General features: G+C 41.2%; 1 protein-coding gene across 11 annotated transcripts in view; it reads right to left on the bottom strand.

Moving 5' to 3' along the window:
• SRPK2 (SRSF protein kinase 2) overlaps positions 1-20279 on the bottom strand; it is a 256312-nt gene that overhangs the window by 54509 nt on the left and 181524 nt on the right. For all 11 annotated transcript variants that reach the window (XM_053553488.1, XM_053553495.1, XM_053553491.1 and 8 more), the window contains one exon: positions 462-570. In XM_053553488.1, the coding sequence (XP_053409463.1) occupies positions 462-570 (109 nt within the window). The remainder of the gene's footprint in view (positions 1-461; positions 571-20279) is intronic.

The raw sequence follows: 20279 nt of genomic DNA on the forward strand, positions 1-20279 counted from the left end.
GGAGGCTGAGGCAAGAGAATCGCTTAAGCCCAGGAGCTGGAGGTTGCTGTGAGCTGTGTGAGGCCACGGCACTCTACTGAGGGCCATAAAGTGAGACTCTGTCTCTACAAAAAAAAAGTTATAAATGATCCATTGATTAGAAAAGTCTATACATTATCAATTTTATATTTTAAAGCTTTCCTGGTATGGATGAATTACTAGAAAAATAACACGATCCCAATTAAAGCAATTTCAAGCAATAAGCTTCAGAAATAAACCCAGAAGAAAGCATTTTAAGGTTTGAAATAAGCTTCAAATGAAAAGGGGCAGGGCAGTCTAGTTAGCTGGGGCAGGCCTGGGCTACGTACGCACTTTACTTGCCACAACAAAGTAAGTGCAACCCTCAGCCATACTTCTTAGAAACCAGATGGTGAAACCAGACCAGGAATCAAAAATGCACACAAATGACAAAGAACACTTACTGCATATCCCAGCATAGCCAGACGGTAGAGAAGTGCCCCCATCCAAGCTTTCTAATAACATGATACCGGCCATTAAAGAGGTCTCCAATTTTCACTGGATGATAGCCACCTTAATTAAAAGAAAAAAAAAGTGGGGGAGAAGGAGGGGAAATTAAAAGAAGAGAATTCAAAATATAAGAAAAATCGAAACAACATTTCATCTCCTCCTTTGTCTATTCTTTAGAGCTTTGTTAAAGCACTAAACAATACAATCAGATTAAAACATGTTTAATTAGATTTTTTTCAGGAATATCTTTCATCAGGAGAAAAATATTCCATGAATTCCTATTAGGCTGCTTTAATTTAAAGAGGCAATGAAGCATCCAACACTCTGTAAGAGTAACTCAAAGTTTTGTATTATTTTAATTTTTCTTTCTTTCTTTCTTTTTTATTTTTTTTAATTGAGACAGAATCTCACTCAGTGTCCTAGAAAGAGTCCTGAAGCATCAGCCTAGCTCACAGCAACCGCTTGATCCTCTTGCCTCAGCCTCCTGAGTAGCTAGGACTACAAGTAACCTGTCACAATGCCCAGCTAATTGTTCTATTTTTAAGAGAGACAGGGTTCTTGCTCTTGGCTCAGGCTGGTCTCAAACTCAAACAACCCACTCGACTTGGCCTCCCAGAGTGCTAGGATTTCAGGTGTAAGCCTCTGTGCTCAGCCAAAATTTTGTATTTAAATCTAGATGTGTACAATACACATGTACCACTCTTCATATTTATGAGTTTTTTCTTCTAGCCATCAAGTTAAATAAACCCCAACCTTCTTAGATCTGTACAATAAAACTCACCAACATAAAGGATGTTTACTCCGCATAAAGTCTGCATACACTAATAGTTTATGCATAACTGATAAGGGGCAGGTAATATATGCCTCCATTTACTCTGACAGGGCTTCCTGTTCTCAGCACTGTTCTTCCAACCTCAAAGTCCTGCCTGGAAATATTCCTTCTCCAATAGAAGAAATCATTTGAAGAAATCAGTTTAAGAGGAGAAAGGGTACTCTGTTAAGGTGAATTCCTGGAGGTAAGGGGGCCTCACTGACCTTTGCCGTGCATTTTAAAGTAAAATAAGCAAGCTATAAAATTGCAAGTATAGTATCCCATTTTAAGTGAAATGTTCAGGAAACAGTCTAGGAGATAAGAGATTAGCAATGGACATCCTGGATATAAAATTACTTCTATAATTTTGATCTATAATTTATTCTTTTTTATAGCTCTTTTCAATTTCTTCTGAAATAATGCATTTTTACCTTTTTAGTTTGGTAACAAACTTTTCATTGTTTTAATTTAACCTACTGCTCATTTAGTGTAGAGATACTATTTCTTGTTTTTTTAATCTACAGAATTCTTACAAATTTCTCAGTAAAGCTACAGATAGTTTGTGCCTAGAGTTTAGAGGCTCAAAGCAGGTGCAGGAAGTATCTAAACCACATCCTCAATATACTTGTGTTTCTCCCAGAAGGCTCTGAGAAATACTTCAAGAAATACTATGAACATTTAACTTGTGCTGCGTTAGTGAAGCAGGAATTTGACCAAATACTGAGTTTCTAAGATTCTTATTCTCCTGTCACAATCTCATTGGCTTTTTCTGGATTTTTTTTTTTTTTTTAATTTTTATTTTTTGGAGGCAGAGTCCCACTTTGTCATCCTTAGTACTGAGTGTCGTGGTGACATCATAGCTCATGGCAACCTCAAACTCTAGGCTAAAGCAATCCTCTTGCCTCAGTTTCATTTTTAGTACAGACGGGATCTAGCTCTTGCTCAGGCTGGTCTTAAACTCCTGAGCTCTGGCAATCCACCCACTTTGGCCTCCCAGAGTGCAAGGATTATAGGCATGAACCACCACTCTCAGCCTTTTCCTGAATTTTAATCTCAAAATCTATAACAACATTTTGGGCATATTATAACTTCACACCTACACATATGAAAACTTAAGATGAACAGGACATACATTTTATAGAACATAAACCACCCAAATTCTAAGAAGAAATGATGTACCTGAATCATCCCATAAAAAATCATTATTGTTTTTTCCAAAACATTATGTAACAAATACTACCAATTCTACACAAATTCCTCCTAAAAAGTAAAAAAGAGAAAATATTCCTAATCTCATCTATGAAACCAACATTACTTTGATTCCAAAGCCAGAGAAAGACACTGTAAGGAACACATGTTCTTCCTAACACAGACACAAAAATTATAGACAAAATTTCAATAAATCAAATCACCCAATATACATATAAAAAGGATGATTCATCATAATGGGGGGGTATTTCAGGAACATAAACTTGCTTTAATATTCAAAACTAAAATAAATAAAACTCAATTGATGTAATTCATACGCTAAAAAAGGAAAAACTGTATGATCAGTTCAACAGATTACAGACAAAAAAACATCTAATATTTATTCCTGATCAAAATTCTCAAAAAAGGTGGCACCCGTAGCTCAGTGGGTAGGGCATCAGCCACATACACCAAGGCTGGCGGGTTCAAACCCAGCCCAGGCCAGCTAAAATCAAAATTCTCAAAAAAAAGCAGGAATAGAATAATATCCAGACTCAATCAGATAACATCAGACTCCATGATGAAAGACTGAATGCTTTTCCCCTAAGATGAGAAACAAGGTAAATGCTCTCACCAATTCTGTGTAACATTGTACAGGAAGCTCTCATCAGTACAATCACATAAAATAAAAAGGCATCATGACTGGAAAGAAAATGTAAAACGTCTTTATCCACAGACGAAAGTTATATAAACTAGCATGTATATCAGACACATACACATATGCACCTATAAATAAAATCTAAAGGTTATCTGCAATAAAGCTGTTAGAACTACCAAGTGAATGAAGACAGGTCGTGACATATATTAGCAATGAGAAATTAAAATCTTAAATATATGATTTCATAGGGAAATACCTTATGACAAAGGATGGTAATACCCTGTATGACGAAAACCACAAAACACTGCTGAAAGAAATTTTAAAAACACCTTAACAAATGGAAAGATTTGCTCTATCCATGGGTTGGAAGCCTTAATATTGTTAAGTGTTGACTCTCCCCAAGTTGGTTTATAGATTCAATGCAATCATCATCAGAATTCCCACAGGCTTTGCAGAAGAAGTTGACAATTGACTCTAAAGTTCACATGGAAATTTGATGCATTGATACTGTACAAGGTATAAAGCAAATAGAGGAGAAAAAGAATAGAATGTTTCAACAAGTGATGCTAGAACAACTGGATATCCCATGTAGAAGGGAAGGGAAAGGAACAACCACATGGGAAAGTGGAGAGGAGAGAACAAGAAAAGAAAACCTCTGACCCATAACTGGCATCAAATGCCATTAACTCAAAATGGATCACATCCTTAACCATAAAACCTAAAACTACACAACTTCTAGGAGGAAACCTTTTGACCTTAGTTAAGATTTCTTAAGACAACAAAAGGGCTAGGCCTGTTAGCACTCTGGCAAGCCAAGGCAGGTGGACTGCTTGAGCTCAGGAGTTCCAGACCAGCCTGAGCAAGAGCTAGACCCAGTCTCTGCTAAAAACAGAAAAAAACTAGCCACGCATTGTGACAGATGCCTGTAGTCCCAGCTATTTGGGAGGCTGAAGCAAGATTACTTGAGCCAAAGAATTTGCTGTAAGCTATGATGCCACGGCACTCTACTCAGAGCAAAGAGTGAGACTCTATCTCAAAAAATACCAAAAGGATAATCTATTAAAGAACCAAGTGATAAACTGGACTTCATCAAAATTAAAGAGACTATGAGAAGAAAAAGATATGCCTCAGATTGGGAGAAAATATTTTGCAAAGCATGTAACTGATAAGGACTTGTATCCAGTTTTACTGTAAGTTTAATTACTAATGAGGTCAAGCATTTGTTTATATTCCTTGTGGCCAGTCATATTTTCACCATGTGAAATATCTGTTAAATGATTTTAATCATTTTTCTTATGGACTGTTTATCATTTTATTAATTGAAGATATTCCTTATATATTCTAAATACTAATTCCTTCTTGGTTATACATAGTACAAGTCAGCTAATACTGACCATTTCTAACTAAGACCTGGTAAAGGAAAAATTAAAACACAATATTCAGGGTGGGCGCAGTGGCTCACACCTGTAATCCTAGCACTCTGAGAGGCTGAGGTGGGAAGATAAGACCAGCCTGAGCAAGAGCAAGACCCTATCTCTGTTAAAATTAGAACAATTAGATGGACGTTGTGACAGTAACCTGTAGTCCTAGCTACTCAGGAGGCTGAGGAAGGAGGATTGCCTGAGTCCAGGAGTTTGAGGTTGCTATGAAGTAGGTTGATGCCGCAGCAGTCTAGTCTGGAGCAACAGAGTGGAGCTCTTGTCTCAAAAAATAATAATATTAACATTTTTAAGTTGACAAATCTTGGGATAATTTATAACATAGTAATAGACAATTAATATAGCTGACATAAAATTAACATCAAAAGGTATGTGCGATACTTTTGCACTCAACATGGGTTTTACTTACTAAAGTCACTGTAAGGACAGTGACCACTTTATCAACCCCTTTACAGGGACTTACGAAAGAAATTTTGTTAGAAGACAATTCTCCACAAGTCTCCTATAATCCTGTTCATTTTTTTAAACAGAGACATTGATGGCCTTTATTCCAGGCAGTCTTTCAAATATTTCTATAGTAAACAACCAGGAGCAAAGGTTGGGCAAGTCTGGTTGTAGGCCCTTAACAAAAGATCGGGGTTTCCTAAGCTAGGAGTTCCTCAAATGGTACACAAACACCCACCTGGGCCTGCCTCCACATCACCCTGGTTAAATTTGGGGGCAAGAGGAAGCAATACAAACAGGAGGCTCAAGCTGCTTGCAGTGCTGTGAGGAACGTGCTCCTCTGTCTTTGATTCAGGATCTCACGGCTTCTCCAAGTATCCCAGAAACTGTGACAAGTTAACTTGTTAGCTTCCAAGTTAGGTAAAATCTCAGAAATGTCTTAGTTCTAGATAAACCTATCTATAGCACCGGAGAGAAGGGAAAAAACTCTTCTTTTTTCATCTTATGAAAACTCTCAACCAGTTTTTACATCTGATGAAAACTGTCAGTCTTAGAATTTCTTTTCTTGTTTTGATAACTAAGAAACCCAAATCAACAACATTCTCACAAGTTGTGCAGATCCCTATTAATAAATCTTTATGTTTTAACCTTAACCTGAACTTTATGTTACTTCTACTCGATAATTAATTCATCTATTGTATTATGTATATGTATCTGTAAAAATTTTTCAACTGAGCTTTTAGCCGGAGATGCCATCTTCCAGTAATCACCAAAATGACCAGCACAAAGGAAAAGAGGAGAGGCACCCAACACATGTTCTCTAGGCCTTTTAGAAAACATGGAGTTGTTCCTTTGGCCACATATACGTGAATCTACAAGGAAGGTAATATTGTAGACATCAAGGGAATGGGTACTGTTCAAAAAGGCATGCCACACAAATGTTACCATGGTAAAACTGGAAGAGTCTACAATGTTACCCAGCATGCTGTTGGCATTGTTGTAAACAAACAAGTTAAGGGCAAGATCCTCGGGAAGAGGATTGAAGTTCGTATTGAGCATATTAAGCACTCTAAGAGCAGAAATAGCTTCCTGAAACGTGTAAAGGAAAATGATCGTAAAAAGAAGGAAGCCAAAGAGAAAGGTACCTGGGTTCAACTGAAGCGCCAGCCTGCGCCACCCAGAGAAGCCCACTTTGTGAGAACTAACGGAAAGGAGCCTGAGCTCCTGGAACCCATTCCCTATGAATTCATGGCATAATAAGCATACAACAGAGCACACAGGAGTACCAGTGGGCCCATGTTTTTAGGTGCAAGAACCTATTTATTCCCCATGAGCTCATCAAAATAGGTGTACAGCATAGCACACAGGACAACCAATAGCCCCCACGTAACAGTAATACAAGGTGCTGGAACCTATTTCCCATGAATTCAAAAGTCAATCAACACTTTGTCACATTCAATGGCAAGGTGCCTCCCTGAGCTACTGGAACCTCTTCCCTATGAATTCATGGCATAGTAGATACAAATAATAGCATAAAAATGTTTCTTGTTCATTCACTACAAGTGTGATTTTTCCCCCCAAGGAAGTATTAAAGAAAATTTTAATGTGTCCTAGAAAAAAAAAAAAAAAAAAATTTTTTTTTTCTTTTTTTTCTTCAAGTGAGTATGTTAAGTGTGAGGACACAGTAAGAGCTACTTATCCTTCAGGATGAACTCGCAGGGCCTGCTCCTAGGAAGCAATTCCCAACTCTCCTGGCTAAAAAGCACCTCGGTTCTGTGCATCTCTTAATGTGCCTCTACAATGCCTCATTATGTTTTATTCCCACACTTCCGCTATAAAATACAATATAATTTATTTTATTCATCTCCTCATTTGTCTTTTTTTATAGGAGACTATAAACTCTGTGAGGAAAGGGACAGGGCTTTCTTTAGACAGTATCCTCAGCACACAGTACCTAGCACCCAGACCATAACAGGCACTAAATATATGGGAGAGAAAAAGAGCACAACTGAGTTAGAGAGAGATGGGATAGGAGGAGGGGGCCCTGCTGTCTCCTGTCCTCTGGTAGGGACTAGTGGTACATACTTTACTGTAGTTCCAAACGTAGGCTAAAACTAAATTCTGAGGCAATGTTATGCTATAACAGAAAAAAAGAACAATGAGGAAATTCACAGAAGCAGGAAAGCACATTTATACTGAAAATACATAGTTCTGCTTGGTGCTAAGAAAGAAAATGAGAAAGGTACACTGGGATCAGGTGAAGAGCCTTGAGAGCTGTGCGAAAGTTCTGACTTTGTTACTTGGGGGTGGGAGAAATATGCAAAGTATACCCTTAGAAGAGCAGTCTATGGAAGACATTTTTCCGAGGAAGGGAGGAGAGATAAGTGACAGGAGGTAGAGCTCTGGCGATGCTGGGTGGCCTGCTTCCTAACAGGCCATAGACCAGTAGCAGTGTGGAGTCCAGGAGCTGGGGACTGCAGCCTTGGAAGATTTCCCTTATGACTATTATGGGGGGAAATAAACTAATAATCTAAATGTATCCCTAGCAATAGCATACAAAAATACTGCATAGAAAATTACATACTAGAAAAATTAGGTTTTATTATACTGCAAAATTAAAATATGCAGTACTTAAGACAAACTGTTAAGACAGGTATTGAGGTGGAATAGTATGTTTAAGGTCCTCAGTAAAGCTATCATGGGGCTCCACAAATATGGAAGAGATTAAAGTACAGTAATAGCTATAGACACTGACAAACCTAGAATCAGATTCTAGACAAAGAAAATTAAATACATACAAATAAACACTGATTTTTTTTTCCTGCTTCTATGACCAACTATCTTTCTTGTCATTTTGGTGCTATAATTTTGTAACAGTAGCAAAATTTTTCTAATATACTGATGTTGACATTTGCATTTTTCTTAAAAAGACCCTCAAGAATGATAGAGGCCGCATGGAAACACAAGTCACATTCTGGAGCAAGCCAGTAATTAAAATCCTAATCTACATTCCAGAGTCTAAAATGTTCAGAATCATTTCTCAATCCTGTAAGAGTACTTCAAACATAACATTTTGGGTACAGAGAACCAGGTTACACTACTTGCATTTATTAGGTAAAGTCCTTCTTATAATTGTGTCCCACCTACAAGAGGTGTGTCGCACACCGTGACCCCTCACCCCCACTATGTACTAGGTCATCCATTGTCCTCCTATCAGACTTGAGTACATTGGATTTTGATCTTCTCCATTCTTGTGATGCTTTACTAAGAAGAATCTGTTTCAGCTCTATTCAGGGTACTACAAAAGGTGTAAAGTCTCCATCTTTTTAATGGCTGAATAGTATTCCATGGCATACATATACCATAGTTTGTTAATTCATCCCTGGATTGGTGGGCATTTAGGTTATTTCCGCAGTTTGGCAACTGTAAATTGAGCTGCAATAAACTGTCTAGTATAAATGTCCTTATGTTAAAATGGTTTTTTTTTTCTTCTGGGTAGATGCCTAGTAATGAGATTGCAACATCAAAAAGGAGGTCTAGATTGAGTTCTTTGATGGTTCTCCATACTTCCTTCCAAAAGGGTTGTATTAGTTTGAAGTCCCACCAGCAGTGTAAAAGTGTTCCTTTCTCTCCACATCCACGCCAGCATCTGCAGCTTTGAGATTTTGTGATGTGGGCCATTCTCACTGGGGTTAGGTGGTATCTCAGAGTGGTCTTGATTTGCATTTCACTGATAATTAGGGAACGATGGGAATTTTTTCATGTTTGTTAGCCATTCATCTGTCTTCTTTAGAGGAGGTTCTATTCATTCATCTCTCTTGCCCACTGATATAAGAATTGTTGGCTTTTTTCATGCAGATAAATTTGAGTTCTTTGTAGATACTAGTTATCAAGCTTTTGTCTGATTCATAATATTCAAAATCTTTTTCCATTCTGAAGGCTATTTGCTTTGGTGTTGTCTCCTTCTCAAACTAACATCTTACAGCCATCTAATCTTTGATTAACCAACAAGAATATATACTTAGGGAAAGAACCCTATTCAGTAAATGATGCTGGGAGAACTGGAAAACCACGTATAAAAGACTGAAACTGGGCCCACACCTTTTTCCACTCACTAAAATTGATTCAAGATGGATAAAAGATTGATTCAAGATGGATAAATGTAAGGCATGAAACAATAAAAATCCTCAAAGAAGGTGTGGAAAAAACACTTGAAGTTGCTGGACTAGGAAAAGACTTTATGAAGACAACTTCAGTGGCAACTGGAACAACAAAATAAACAAATGGGGCTAAGGGCTCTTTTTAAGAGGCTATGTCTAGTCCCTGTAATTTGGGTCACAGGCTTTTTTCTAAAACTAAGTGTTCAACTATGCCTATTTTGAATACATTGATACTTTTCAATCTCAGATTCTATAACTAAAACATTTAATTGAAGGGGTACAGTCCCCTGCACCCTTCAGTCTCATTATTGCTCCTTGAAGCACGAAACCCTGAGAAGGGACATTTTCAGTACTTGGGCTAGGTGTGAGTTTGGAGGGATATTCTCCCCCAGCTCACATAAGTGGTTTTGCTAAAAAATGCAGGCAGTCACGCCTTAAAGGAAAGAATGTCCTGGAGGGCTCTCACCAAGTCGTAGCTAGAGACAGAGCATCTGCCTGGGGCAATGGACCATTGCACTTAATCTATCCCCTACCTCTATTTACACAAAAGCTTTCAGTTAATCATATAGGGAAGTAGGCAAACAGAACAGACAAGCCAGCCCTTTGTGGTTCATCTCCATTGTTGTTTATCTCCAAACAAGATATTCTTGGTTTAGAAAGGTATGCACGTACTTTGCTGGATTAATGCTGATAAGGCCTCTTTACCTTTTGTCTCCCTTGTTCTTGGATTATTTTTTTCTGACGAGTTTGGGTATATAAGAAAGTGAGTAAAGACGGCTATTTGCTGCTGTGCCAGAGCGAGCACCAGCCATCCCTTAATAAATCATTTCGTCTGCAGTGTCTGCCTCCGTGTCTCTGAGTAGGCCAGTGGACAGCAACAGTTAATAAACACATTTTATATCCATTACCAACATTTCTCTTATTTCTTAAATATACACTGGCAGACAAAGTGATTTCTCATTTAAGGATACCTTTGACAGAAGAATTCAAACCATTCCTCCAAGAAATATATTAAAATTTATTTACCCATCTATAGAAAATAAATATAAATTCTTTTTTTTTTTTTTTGTAGAGACAGAGTCTCACTTTATCGCCCTCAGTAGAGTGCTATGGCGTCACACAGCTCTCCAGCTTCTGGGCTTAGGCGATTCTCTTGCCTCAGCCTCCCAAGTAGCTGGGACTACAGGCGCCCACCACAACGCCCAACTATTTATGTTGCAGTTTGGGCGGGGTTGGGTTTGAACCCACCACCCTTGGTATATGGGGCTGGCGCCCTACTCACTGAGCCATAGGCACCACCCAAAAATAAATATAAATTCTAAGTCTAGTTGTTAAGTATCTAGTTAATATACTTACTTAATATTATACTGTAAGCTAAGTACTTCAAGGAATGCTACAAGTTTAATTTTTCAGGTGTAGCTGTCTTTTTATGAAATCGGTCTTTATGTGCCTATGTCCCTTTGCTGATTTGGGTTGCTAGAAGCTTCTTTTTTTCTTTTTCCTTTTTTCCAGATTCCTCTGAATGCTCATGAGAACATTCCTTCTTTTACTGCTTCCAAGTATATAACAGTTTATATAAAGACTTTTATAACTGAAAGTCTGTTTGGGTATAAAATCTTTGGCTCACCTTTTCTTTCCTTGAGTATGTCATTGTTTTTTGGCTGGAAGTTTTGCCATACAAAAGCTTAGAACAATCAGATTTTTCCCTTAGTTTTTCTACCTAAAAATTTTACTACTACACTTAGCATATTCAGACTACAATGTTTATTAGGATTTTGTGCTGATTTTTGTATTTTTTTTCTGTTTAGGTTGTTGCTCTTAACTGGCTTTTTACTTGCTTTGTGGATAGTAGTACTCATAAATAGGCATAATATGAGATTACTAAAGGGCCTTTTCTCCGTATTAAAGAAGATGAGTTTCAGTACATGAACTTGGACATTGTTCACATTTACTCAAAGAGTTTGATTGTTTCTTCATTCTTATGTTTTGGATAAATAAAACTATGACATTGAATTATGAGCTGGAAAAACATAACTGGTCTCAGAATGTGAAGTCTTAGTAGGGTGAAAGTAGAGTTCAGAAATCAGAATCCATGTGAAAAATTGTATTTCTTTTACACTGAAAAAAATTATTTTAGTAACTAAAAAACTTTTAAAATAAAAAGAACTAAGAAAGCAGCTGTCTGTCTACTTAAAAGCCATAATTATTCACACATAGATCTCAAAATTATAACTAAAAGTTAAGTTCCTTCATGCAGTTAGGCTCCTACTGCTCACAAAGAACAAGGCTGCATGGCAGCACATGTCAAGGTCGGACTCAACTACACAACTAAAGACATGCTCCCAGACAGCTGTCTGTTACGCTCCGTGGTAAAAAATGATGCATAAAACACTGCACATAATCCAAACTCTAAATCATTGCAATGAAATTCTCTGTTATTCTTTAAAAATGAGAACAAGAACAAAGGTCTTCAAGACAAATGACACAAATGATTAAGTAAAAAGTCCTTGATGTACATACATGTAAAAAACAAAACTGATTTTTGAGGCTCATTCTAAAGTTCCACCTAGTTTAATAATCCAAGAAGTCATGTTTTTCCAGTTTAATCATCATTACAAAGTCTAACTCATGTACTAACTTGTGCATACTCCCTCCCATGCTGGGCATGTAACACAGCCATTTAGACATACTTAGTAGACTTTAAGCGTAGAGCTTACAATCCATATCAGATGAAAACAGTATTAATCTACCTCCTAGGAAAAGTGTTTAAATTACCGTATCTACATATAACTATACATACTTCAAGAGTCTACGTCATCCTTTTATTAATTTCTTGTGGCTGTACTCTGACAGACTGTGTTCTCCAAAGAAGGCCCCAACCTTATCTCCTCAAACACCTGCTCTTCTTAGAATCTTGATTTTCTAATATCAAGAAACAGACTCCAATTCCCCTCCCTCATGAATCTGAATAAGCTTCTGATGGTGCTTCTAGACAACAGAATGTAGTGGAAGTGGCTGTGGATTTTCTGAGGCTAGGTCATAAAAGGAATGCAGCCTCTGCTCTGCAAGGTGTATGTTCTCATGGAACTCTGAGCTGCCAAGCCAAGAAGTCTCACTGCTGTGAGCCTCTCAGGCCATGAGGAAGTCAGGCCCTGGGGAGGACACAAGTAGGTGCTCCAATCAGCAGGAGAGTTTTCAGGTAATTGTAGTCCCCAGCCACTGTGTCAACTCAAGCCTTTGTGATGTCTGAGCAGAGACCTCCAGATAATGTGAAGCAGAGGCAAGCCATCCCAGCTTTGTCCTTTCTCAATCTCTGATACATAAAGTCATGACCAAAATAAAAAGATGGCTTCAGGATGCTACGTTTGGGATAATTTGTTTGTTTGTTTGTTTTTTGTAGAGACAGAGTCTCACTTTATGGCCCTTGGCAGAGTGCCGTGGCATCACACAGCTCACAGCAACCTCCAGCTCCTGGGCTTAAGCGATTCTCTTTGCCTCAGCCTCCCAAGTAGCTGGGACTACAGGTGCCCGCCACAGCACCCGGCTATTTTTTTTTTGTTGTTGTTGCAGTTTGGCCGGGGCTGGGTTTGAACCCGCCACCCTCGGCATATGGGGCCGGCGCCCTACTCACTGAGCCACAGGGGCCGCCCAAGTTTGGGATAATTTGTTACACAACAATAATAACCAAAACAGTCCTTATTCTGTTTACCACAATGGCTGTGAAAAATCCCCTCCACTGTTCTGCAAGAAAGATATGCCCTCCATCTTTGACAAGACTGGCTTACTATCTCCAAAATCACTCATTTAAATCCTCTCTTGCTGGCCTTCCAACTTCTCCCCAGAGATATACTTGGATATCCCACTGTGATTGTTTTTCCTTATCTGTATCTGACCCCACTCCCTGCAAGCTAAATTTCACGAAAGAATCTGCCTTGCTAGTACATCCTCCCCTTGACGTCTGCATGACACATCACTGATCCCAATTACAGGTTGCTAGAGACCCGACCATCCCCACAGGCAGTTCATGGGCCTTTCAACCTTTACCTTACACAAACTATGGCTTAACTGAATGCTGCTCTTATTAAATCCTTCCTACTTGAAACCGCTCCATTTATGCCTCAGACCATGTAGTCTTGGAAGGAACATCACCATCTCAGTACATCACCAGTACAGGCAAGCTTATCTAGGGAAGAACTTTGGTCTGGGTGTCTAAATTAAAGACATTCGTATTTGAAGATTCATGGTGAACATGTGTAGTGAATGGAGGTGCAGCAGCTATTGTGAGGATCAATAAAAAGCATAAAGTAGGCAAAACTATCTTTAATTATAATGGAATTACACAGGCAAATAAGTCACAAGGAAAAAATAAAGAACAAAGCGTAATCAAGATACAACTGTTGGTAGGAACACAGTGTAATATAGCCACTTAGGACAAGAGTCTGGAAGGTCCTCAAGAAGTTAGGCACGGAGTTACCAGGGGACTCAACAATTCCATCCTAGATACACACCAAAAGAAATGAAAACAAATGTTCACAGCAGCATTTTCATAATAGCCAAAAGCTGGCAACCACCTAACTGATGAATAAACAAAACATGATGTATCTAGATAATGAAATACTTTTGAGCATGAAAAGAAGAACTGATACTTGGTACAAGAATGAAACTTGAAAACATATTCTAAGTCAAAGAAGTCAGACTCAAAAAGCCACATATTGTATGATTCACTTATTTATGTGACATGTCCAGAATAGATGAAGATGAAAAGTAAGACAAGTGGTTGCCAGGGGCTTGGGGAAGGGAAAACGGGGGCTGACTGCTAAAGGACATATGTTTCCTTTGAGGGGGTGGGGAACGTGTTCTGGAATTAGACAGTGGCGATAGTCCTGTGAATATACTGAAAATCACTTAACTGTACCCTTTAAAATGGAAAATGTTACATATTTGAATTATACCTCAACTTTTAAAAAATATGTAAGAAAAATAGCATGTTTTTAATTACTTTTTCCTAGTCAGATAAAACAGACCTCCCCCAAATCCTCCAAAATCTGAAACTTTACATCATGTCATTCTTTTCAATTCCAAAATCCAAACAGGATCCAATATAAAAAAGGAATATAAATATAGAGAGAAAAATCTTCTCAATTGTAACCAATCCAGAACATCAATGCTGAGGAGAGAAATCTGAATTAAAAAACACTAGGAATATAGTTCATTTTTAGATTAGCCACAAAGGGGAAATAAAAGAGAAAATACATTACTCAAAAAAAAAAAAAAAAACTTGCCTCATTACATTCTGTTGTAATGTTTTTAGAATCCTTAGACCTCAAATAAGAATCAAACATGCCTGGGCCTTGGAAAGAATTAATTGATAGCCCCAAGGAGCCAGAGTGCAAGAACTGATTTGCAAGAGCATTTCAGTTTTTGGCCCAGAACATAAAAGGCAAAAGTTTTGTGCTCCAGCGAGCATGTAAGGGGGTGGGGGGAGGATGGGACAGAGAATGAGAATGGAAGATGCCATCTTGCAGATGGTGGACTTGTTCTCAAACCAGACTCCAAGGATCAGTGCGGAGGGCCCTGAGTGAGCTGTGGGAGTGCCGAAGTGCAGCCCTCGAGTGAGCTGTGGGAGCGCCGATGTGCGGCCCTGGAGTGAGCTGTGGGAGCACTGAGGTGCGGCCCTGGAGTAAGCTGTGGGAGCACTGAGGTACGGCCCTGGAGTGAGCTCTTAGAGCACTGAGGTGCGGTCCTGGAGTGAGCTGTTGGAGCACTGAGGGTGCGGCCCTGGAGTAAGCTGTGGGAGCACTGAGGTGTGGCCCTGGAGTGAGCTGTTAGAGCACTGAGGTGAGCTGTTAGAGCACTGAGGTGCGGTCCTGGAGTGAGCTGTGGGAGCACTGAGGTACGGCCCTGGAGTGAGCTGTTAAGAGCACTGAGGTGCAGTCCTGGAGTGAGCTGTGGGAGCACCGAGGTGCGGCCCTGGAGTGAGCTGTTAGAGCACTGAGGTATGGCCCTGGAGTGAGCTGTGGGAGCACTGAGGAGGTACGGCCCTGGAGTGAGCTGTTAGAGCACTGAGGTACGGCCCTGGAGTGAGCTGTGGGAGCAATGAGGTGCGGTCCTGGAGTGAGCTGTGGGAGCACTGAGGTACGGCCCTGGAGTGAGCTGTTAGAGCACTGAGGTACGGCCCTGGAGTGAGCTGTTAGAGCACTGAGGTACGGCCCTGGAGTGAGCTGTTAGAGCACTGAGGTGCAGTCCTGGAGTGAGCTGTGGGAGCACCGAGGTGCGGCCCTGGAGTGAGCTGTTAAGAGCACTGAGGTGCAGTCCTGGAGTGAGCTGTGGGAGCACTGAGGTGCGGCCCTGGAGTGAGCTGTTAAGAGCACTGAGGTGCGGTCCTGGAGTGAGCTGTTAAGAGCACTGAGGTACGGCCCTGGAGTGAGCTGTTAGAGCACTGAGGTACGGCCCTGGAGTGAGCTGTTAAGAGCACTGAGGTGCAGTCCTGGAGTGAGCTGTGGGAGCACCAAGGTGCGGCCCTGGAGTGAGCTGTTAGAGCCCTGAGGTATGGCCCTGGAGTGAGCTGTGGGAGCACTGAGGTACGGCCCTGGAGTGAGCTGTTAGAGCACTGAGGTACGGCCCTGGAGTGAGCTGTTAGAGCCCTGAGGTATGGCCCTGGAGTGAGCTGTGGGAGCACTGAGGTACGGCCCTGGAGTGAGCTGTTAGAGCACTGAGGTACGGCCCTGGAGTGAGCTGTGGGAGCAATGAGGTGCGGTCCTGGAGTGAGCTGTGGGAGCACTAAGGTACGGCCCTGGAGTGAGCTGTTAGAGCACTGAGGTACGGCCCTGGAGTGAGCTGTTAAGAGCACTAAGGTGCAGTCCTGGAGTGAGCTGTGGGAGCACTGAGGTGCGGCCCTGGAGTGAGCTGTTAGAGCACTGAGGTATGGCCCTGGAGTGAGCTGTTAGAGCACTGAGGTGCGGTCCTGGAGTGAGCTGTGGGGGCATTGAGGTGCAGTCCTGGAGCGAGCTGTTAGAGCACTGAGGTACGGCCCTGGAGTGAGCTGTTAGAGCACTGAGGTGCAGTCCTGGAGTGAGCTATGGGAGCACTCAGGTGCGGCCGTGGAGTGAGCTGTTGGAGCACTAAGGTGCGGCCCTGGAGTAAGCTGTGGGAGCACTGAGGTGCGGCCCTGGAGTGAGCTCTTAGAGCACTGAGGTGCGGTCCTGGAGTGAGCTGTGGGAGCACTGAGGTACAGCCCTGGAGTGAGCTGTTAGAGCACTGAGGTACGGCCCTGGAGTGAGCTGTTAGAGCACTGAGGTGCGGTCCTGGAGTGAGCTGTGGGAGCACTAAGGTGCGGCCCTGGAGTGAGCTGTTAGAGCACTGAGGTGCAGTCCTGGAGTGAGCTGTTAAGAGCACTGAGGTGCAGTCCTGGAGTGAGCTGTGGGAGCACTCAGGTGCGGCCGTGGAGTGAGCTGTTGGAGCACTGAGGTGCAGCCCTGGAGTAAGCTGTGGGAGCACTGAGGTGCGGCCCTGGAGTGAGCTGTTAGAGCACTGAGGTGCAGCCCTGGAGTAAGCTGTGGGAGCACTGAGGTGCAGCCCTGGAGTGAGCTGTTGGAGCACTGAGGTGCGGCCCTGGAGTAAGCTGTGGGAGCACTGAGGTGCGGCCCTGGAGTGAGCTGTTAGAGCACTGAGGTGAGCTGTTAGAGCACTGAGGTGCGGTCCTGGAGTGAGCTGTGGGAGCACTGAGGTATGGCCCTGGAGTGAGCTGTTAGAGCACTGAGGTACGGCCCTGGAGTGAGCTGTTAGAGCACTAAGGTGCGGCCCTGAAGTGAACTGTGGGAGCACCGAGGTGCAGCCCAGGAGTAAGCCATGGGAGCACCCAGGTGCGGACCTGGAGTGAGCTGTAGGAGCACTGAGGTGCACCCCTGGAGTGAGCTGTGTGAGCACCGAGGTACGGCCCTGGAGTGAGTTATGGGAGCATGGAGGTACACTGGCAGACTCAGTGACAGAGGGTTCTGGAGAGGCACCTGGCTGGGTCTCTCTTACTCCTCTGCCACACAAACTTACTCTGGCTCTGAGGGCAGTGGGGACCACCACGGCAAGCATCCAGTGGCTCAGCAGGCTGAGAAGCAGGAAAGAAAGTGACAGCAGACTGACTGCACATGGTAACTCTGGACCAGATTCTGCAGGACCCTCCCCTAGGACTTCTAGATACAAAAGAGCAGAAGAGGGGCTGACAGGTGAAAGTATGACCCGTCTATGTCCACATAAAGGAAGACATGGGTTATGTGACTGAATGTGTTCCAGAGTAACAGCTGCCATCATCACAGCTCCTCAGTCTGCTCCATGGCAAGCGACACACCTCTTAACTGCTCTCTCACCTCCCTGACTGCTATCCCTATTTGTCTGGCTTGTTGTTTCTCCTCTTTATAGTCCTTCAAAGTTCTCAAAGCCTTGTCATTAACCAGCCTCTCTTCACCATTTTTCTTAGTCACTTAACAACTTTTCTATAATCTGTTTTACCTACCAAATCTGTAATAACTATGTAAGATTTGGTGACAGCCCACAAGACCACCTTCTCTCCTAACACGAAGCACAGAGTTTGGGGGTACCAAAGACCACCCTTGGGTTCAATATTTTGCCAGAAGAACTCAAAGAACACACTAAAAGCTGTTACACTCATTGCCATGGTTTAAAGACTGATATAGATTAAAATCAGCCAAAGAAAGAGACACATGGGGAAGAAGGGTTGCGAGTGTGGCTCTTCGTGCTGGTTCTCCCAGCAGAGTCACAGACAACACTGACTCCTATGGGCCACGACACACAACAAAGCACACAGAGCTCTGCTCACACAAGCCTCGGTGTCCAGAGATTTTATTCAGTTTTTATGCAGACAATGGTTAACTGCCTACATGGCTGACCTCAACCCCTCCAGAGGTCCAGCTGATACTTTTCAACTAAAGGCCTCACCATAAATTAACTTTATTAGATTATTAGGCATAGCCCAAACCCCCCACATAAACAAAGACACTAACCAGGCAAAGCGTTCCATTACCTCCCAAAAGCCTATGGCAAAGGCCAGACCTCTCTCTGGGCAAGGTTAAGTTCTTTGCAACATCATCTGCTGAGTTTCCACTTCATATGTCTAACTGCCTTCCTAATACTCCCACCAAGAGTGAAATTCGTCAAAACTGCCCAAAACCAACTGTGACTTTACTGTTTCTGTTAACAGTAACAAAACTATTTTTTCTTTTAAATAATTATTTGTTTTAATCAATAAATCATTAATTGCATATATTATTTGTGAGGTTTACAACGTGACACTGTGACATATGTTATACTATTTTTCCCTATTAGGAATTGAGGCAGCTTATAAAACCACAATACAAGATATAAAATTAGAAAGAAATTGGGGCACAGAAAAAAATAGCCCAGAAAAATAAACTAGAATAACACTTCACTGAAGTCAGGACACAGAATGCATGCTATAAATTACTGTTCACTTGTTAGAGGTGGACTGCACATTTGGGTCTGAGCTTTTTCATAACCAAACAATATTCAAAGCCAAGAAAGAATGACAAGTGGTTTCATAATTCACACAGACCTTTAAAATAAAATGATGCCCATAAGGCAATACTCTTCTTCCAGCTGCTCCAGGCTCGAGACGTTGCCGTTTTGTCCACTGCTGCCCACCACACTCAATGGCTTGGCAACAGTAAAGGTGAGGCCTCCATGACGTTTGCTTTTGTCCTCTCCGCTCAAGATTTCAAATTAATCCTTCCTTAAATACAACACTTACCTCTTCAAAACCTACAAAGGTTCCTCACTGTTTCTTTCTTAAACATTTATTTCTATTTACCAAGAAATGCATGCTCAAAGTTGAAAACAAAGAAAACCAAGACAAAGAGGTGAAAAAGAACAAAAACAGGCCAGGTGTGATGGCTCACGCCTGTAATCCTAGCACTCTGGGAGGTGGGAGGCCAAGGTGGGTGGACTGCCTGAGCTCACAGGTTCCAGACCAGCCTCAGCCAGAGTGAGACTCCATCTCTAAAAATAGCCAGGCATTGTGGCGGGCGCCTGTAGTCCCAGCTACTCGAGAGGCTGAGGGAAGAGAATCGCTTGAGCCCAAGAGTTTGAGGTTGCTATGAGCTGGGACACCATAGCATTCCACTGAGGGTAACAAAGTGAGCCTCTGTCTTAAAAAAAAAAAGGCAGAAATCCTGTGATCTAGATATAATTAACTACTGCCAACTTTGTTTTTAAACTGTGGTAAAAGTTACATACAATGAAAGCAAACATTTTGTGTGTAAAATTCCCTGCTATTTGACAAATAGATACACCATAACCAATATGCAAAACATTTCTCCAAAACCTCACCAGGGGTCCTTAAGTTCCCTCACATACATGTTCTCTGCTAGATATATGTTTCCAGATGAATGTATGTATTCACTTTTTAAGATATATTTTCATCAGAAAAATTTTTTAATTTTAATGAAATACAATTTATTAATTTTTCTTTATAATCAATACTTCTGGTATACTCTAAGAAATCTTTTCTCTCTGCATGGTCGGGAAATATTCTTAAGGTGTTAAAACTTTATAATTTTAACATAATGTTTAAATCTATGACCCACCTCACCCTGATAAGATATCTAAGAAAAAAATCGACACATTCACATGTAAGATTAGAAACAAGACCAGGATATCCACTCCTACCGCTTCTATTCAACCTGTGCATAGAACAGTGAGACAGAAAATAATATAATGTATAAAAAATGTTAACAAGGAAGGGAACTCTATTTGCAGTGAAAGGATGAAATAGTCATGTGCCTAAAAGAGCCAAAGAAATCTACATACCTATAAACCCTAATAGAATTAATAAGCAAATTTAGCATGGTTACAGGGTACATAATCAGTGCAGTGCATAACAATCAACTGTATTTCTACATCCCATCAAGAAATTATTGCTACTAATGTTTTTAAAAGATAGAGAAAAAAATTAAAATATGAGCAAGACCTTCACACCAAAACATACAACATTTCTGAGAGCAATAAAGACCTTAATGAAGTAGAGATAGATATCATGTTAATGA

Source organism: Nycticebus coucang, chromosome 11 (genome assembly GCF_027406575.1).
Source record: "Nycticebus coucang isolate mNycCou1 chromosome 11, mNycCou1.pri, whole genome shotgun sequence".
Lineage (NCBI taxonomy): Eukaryota > Metazoa > Chordata > Mammalia > Primates > Lorisidae > Nycticebus > Nycticebus coucang.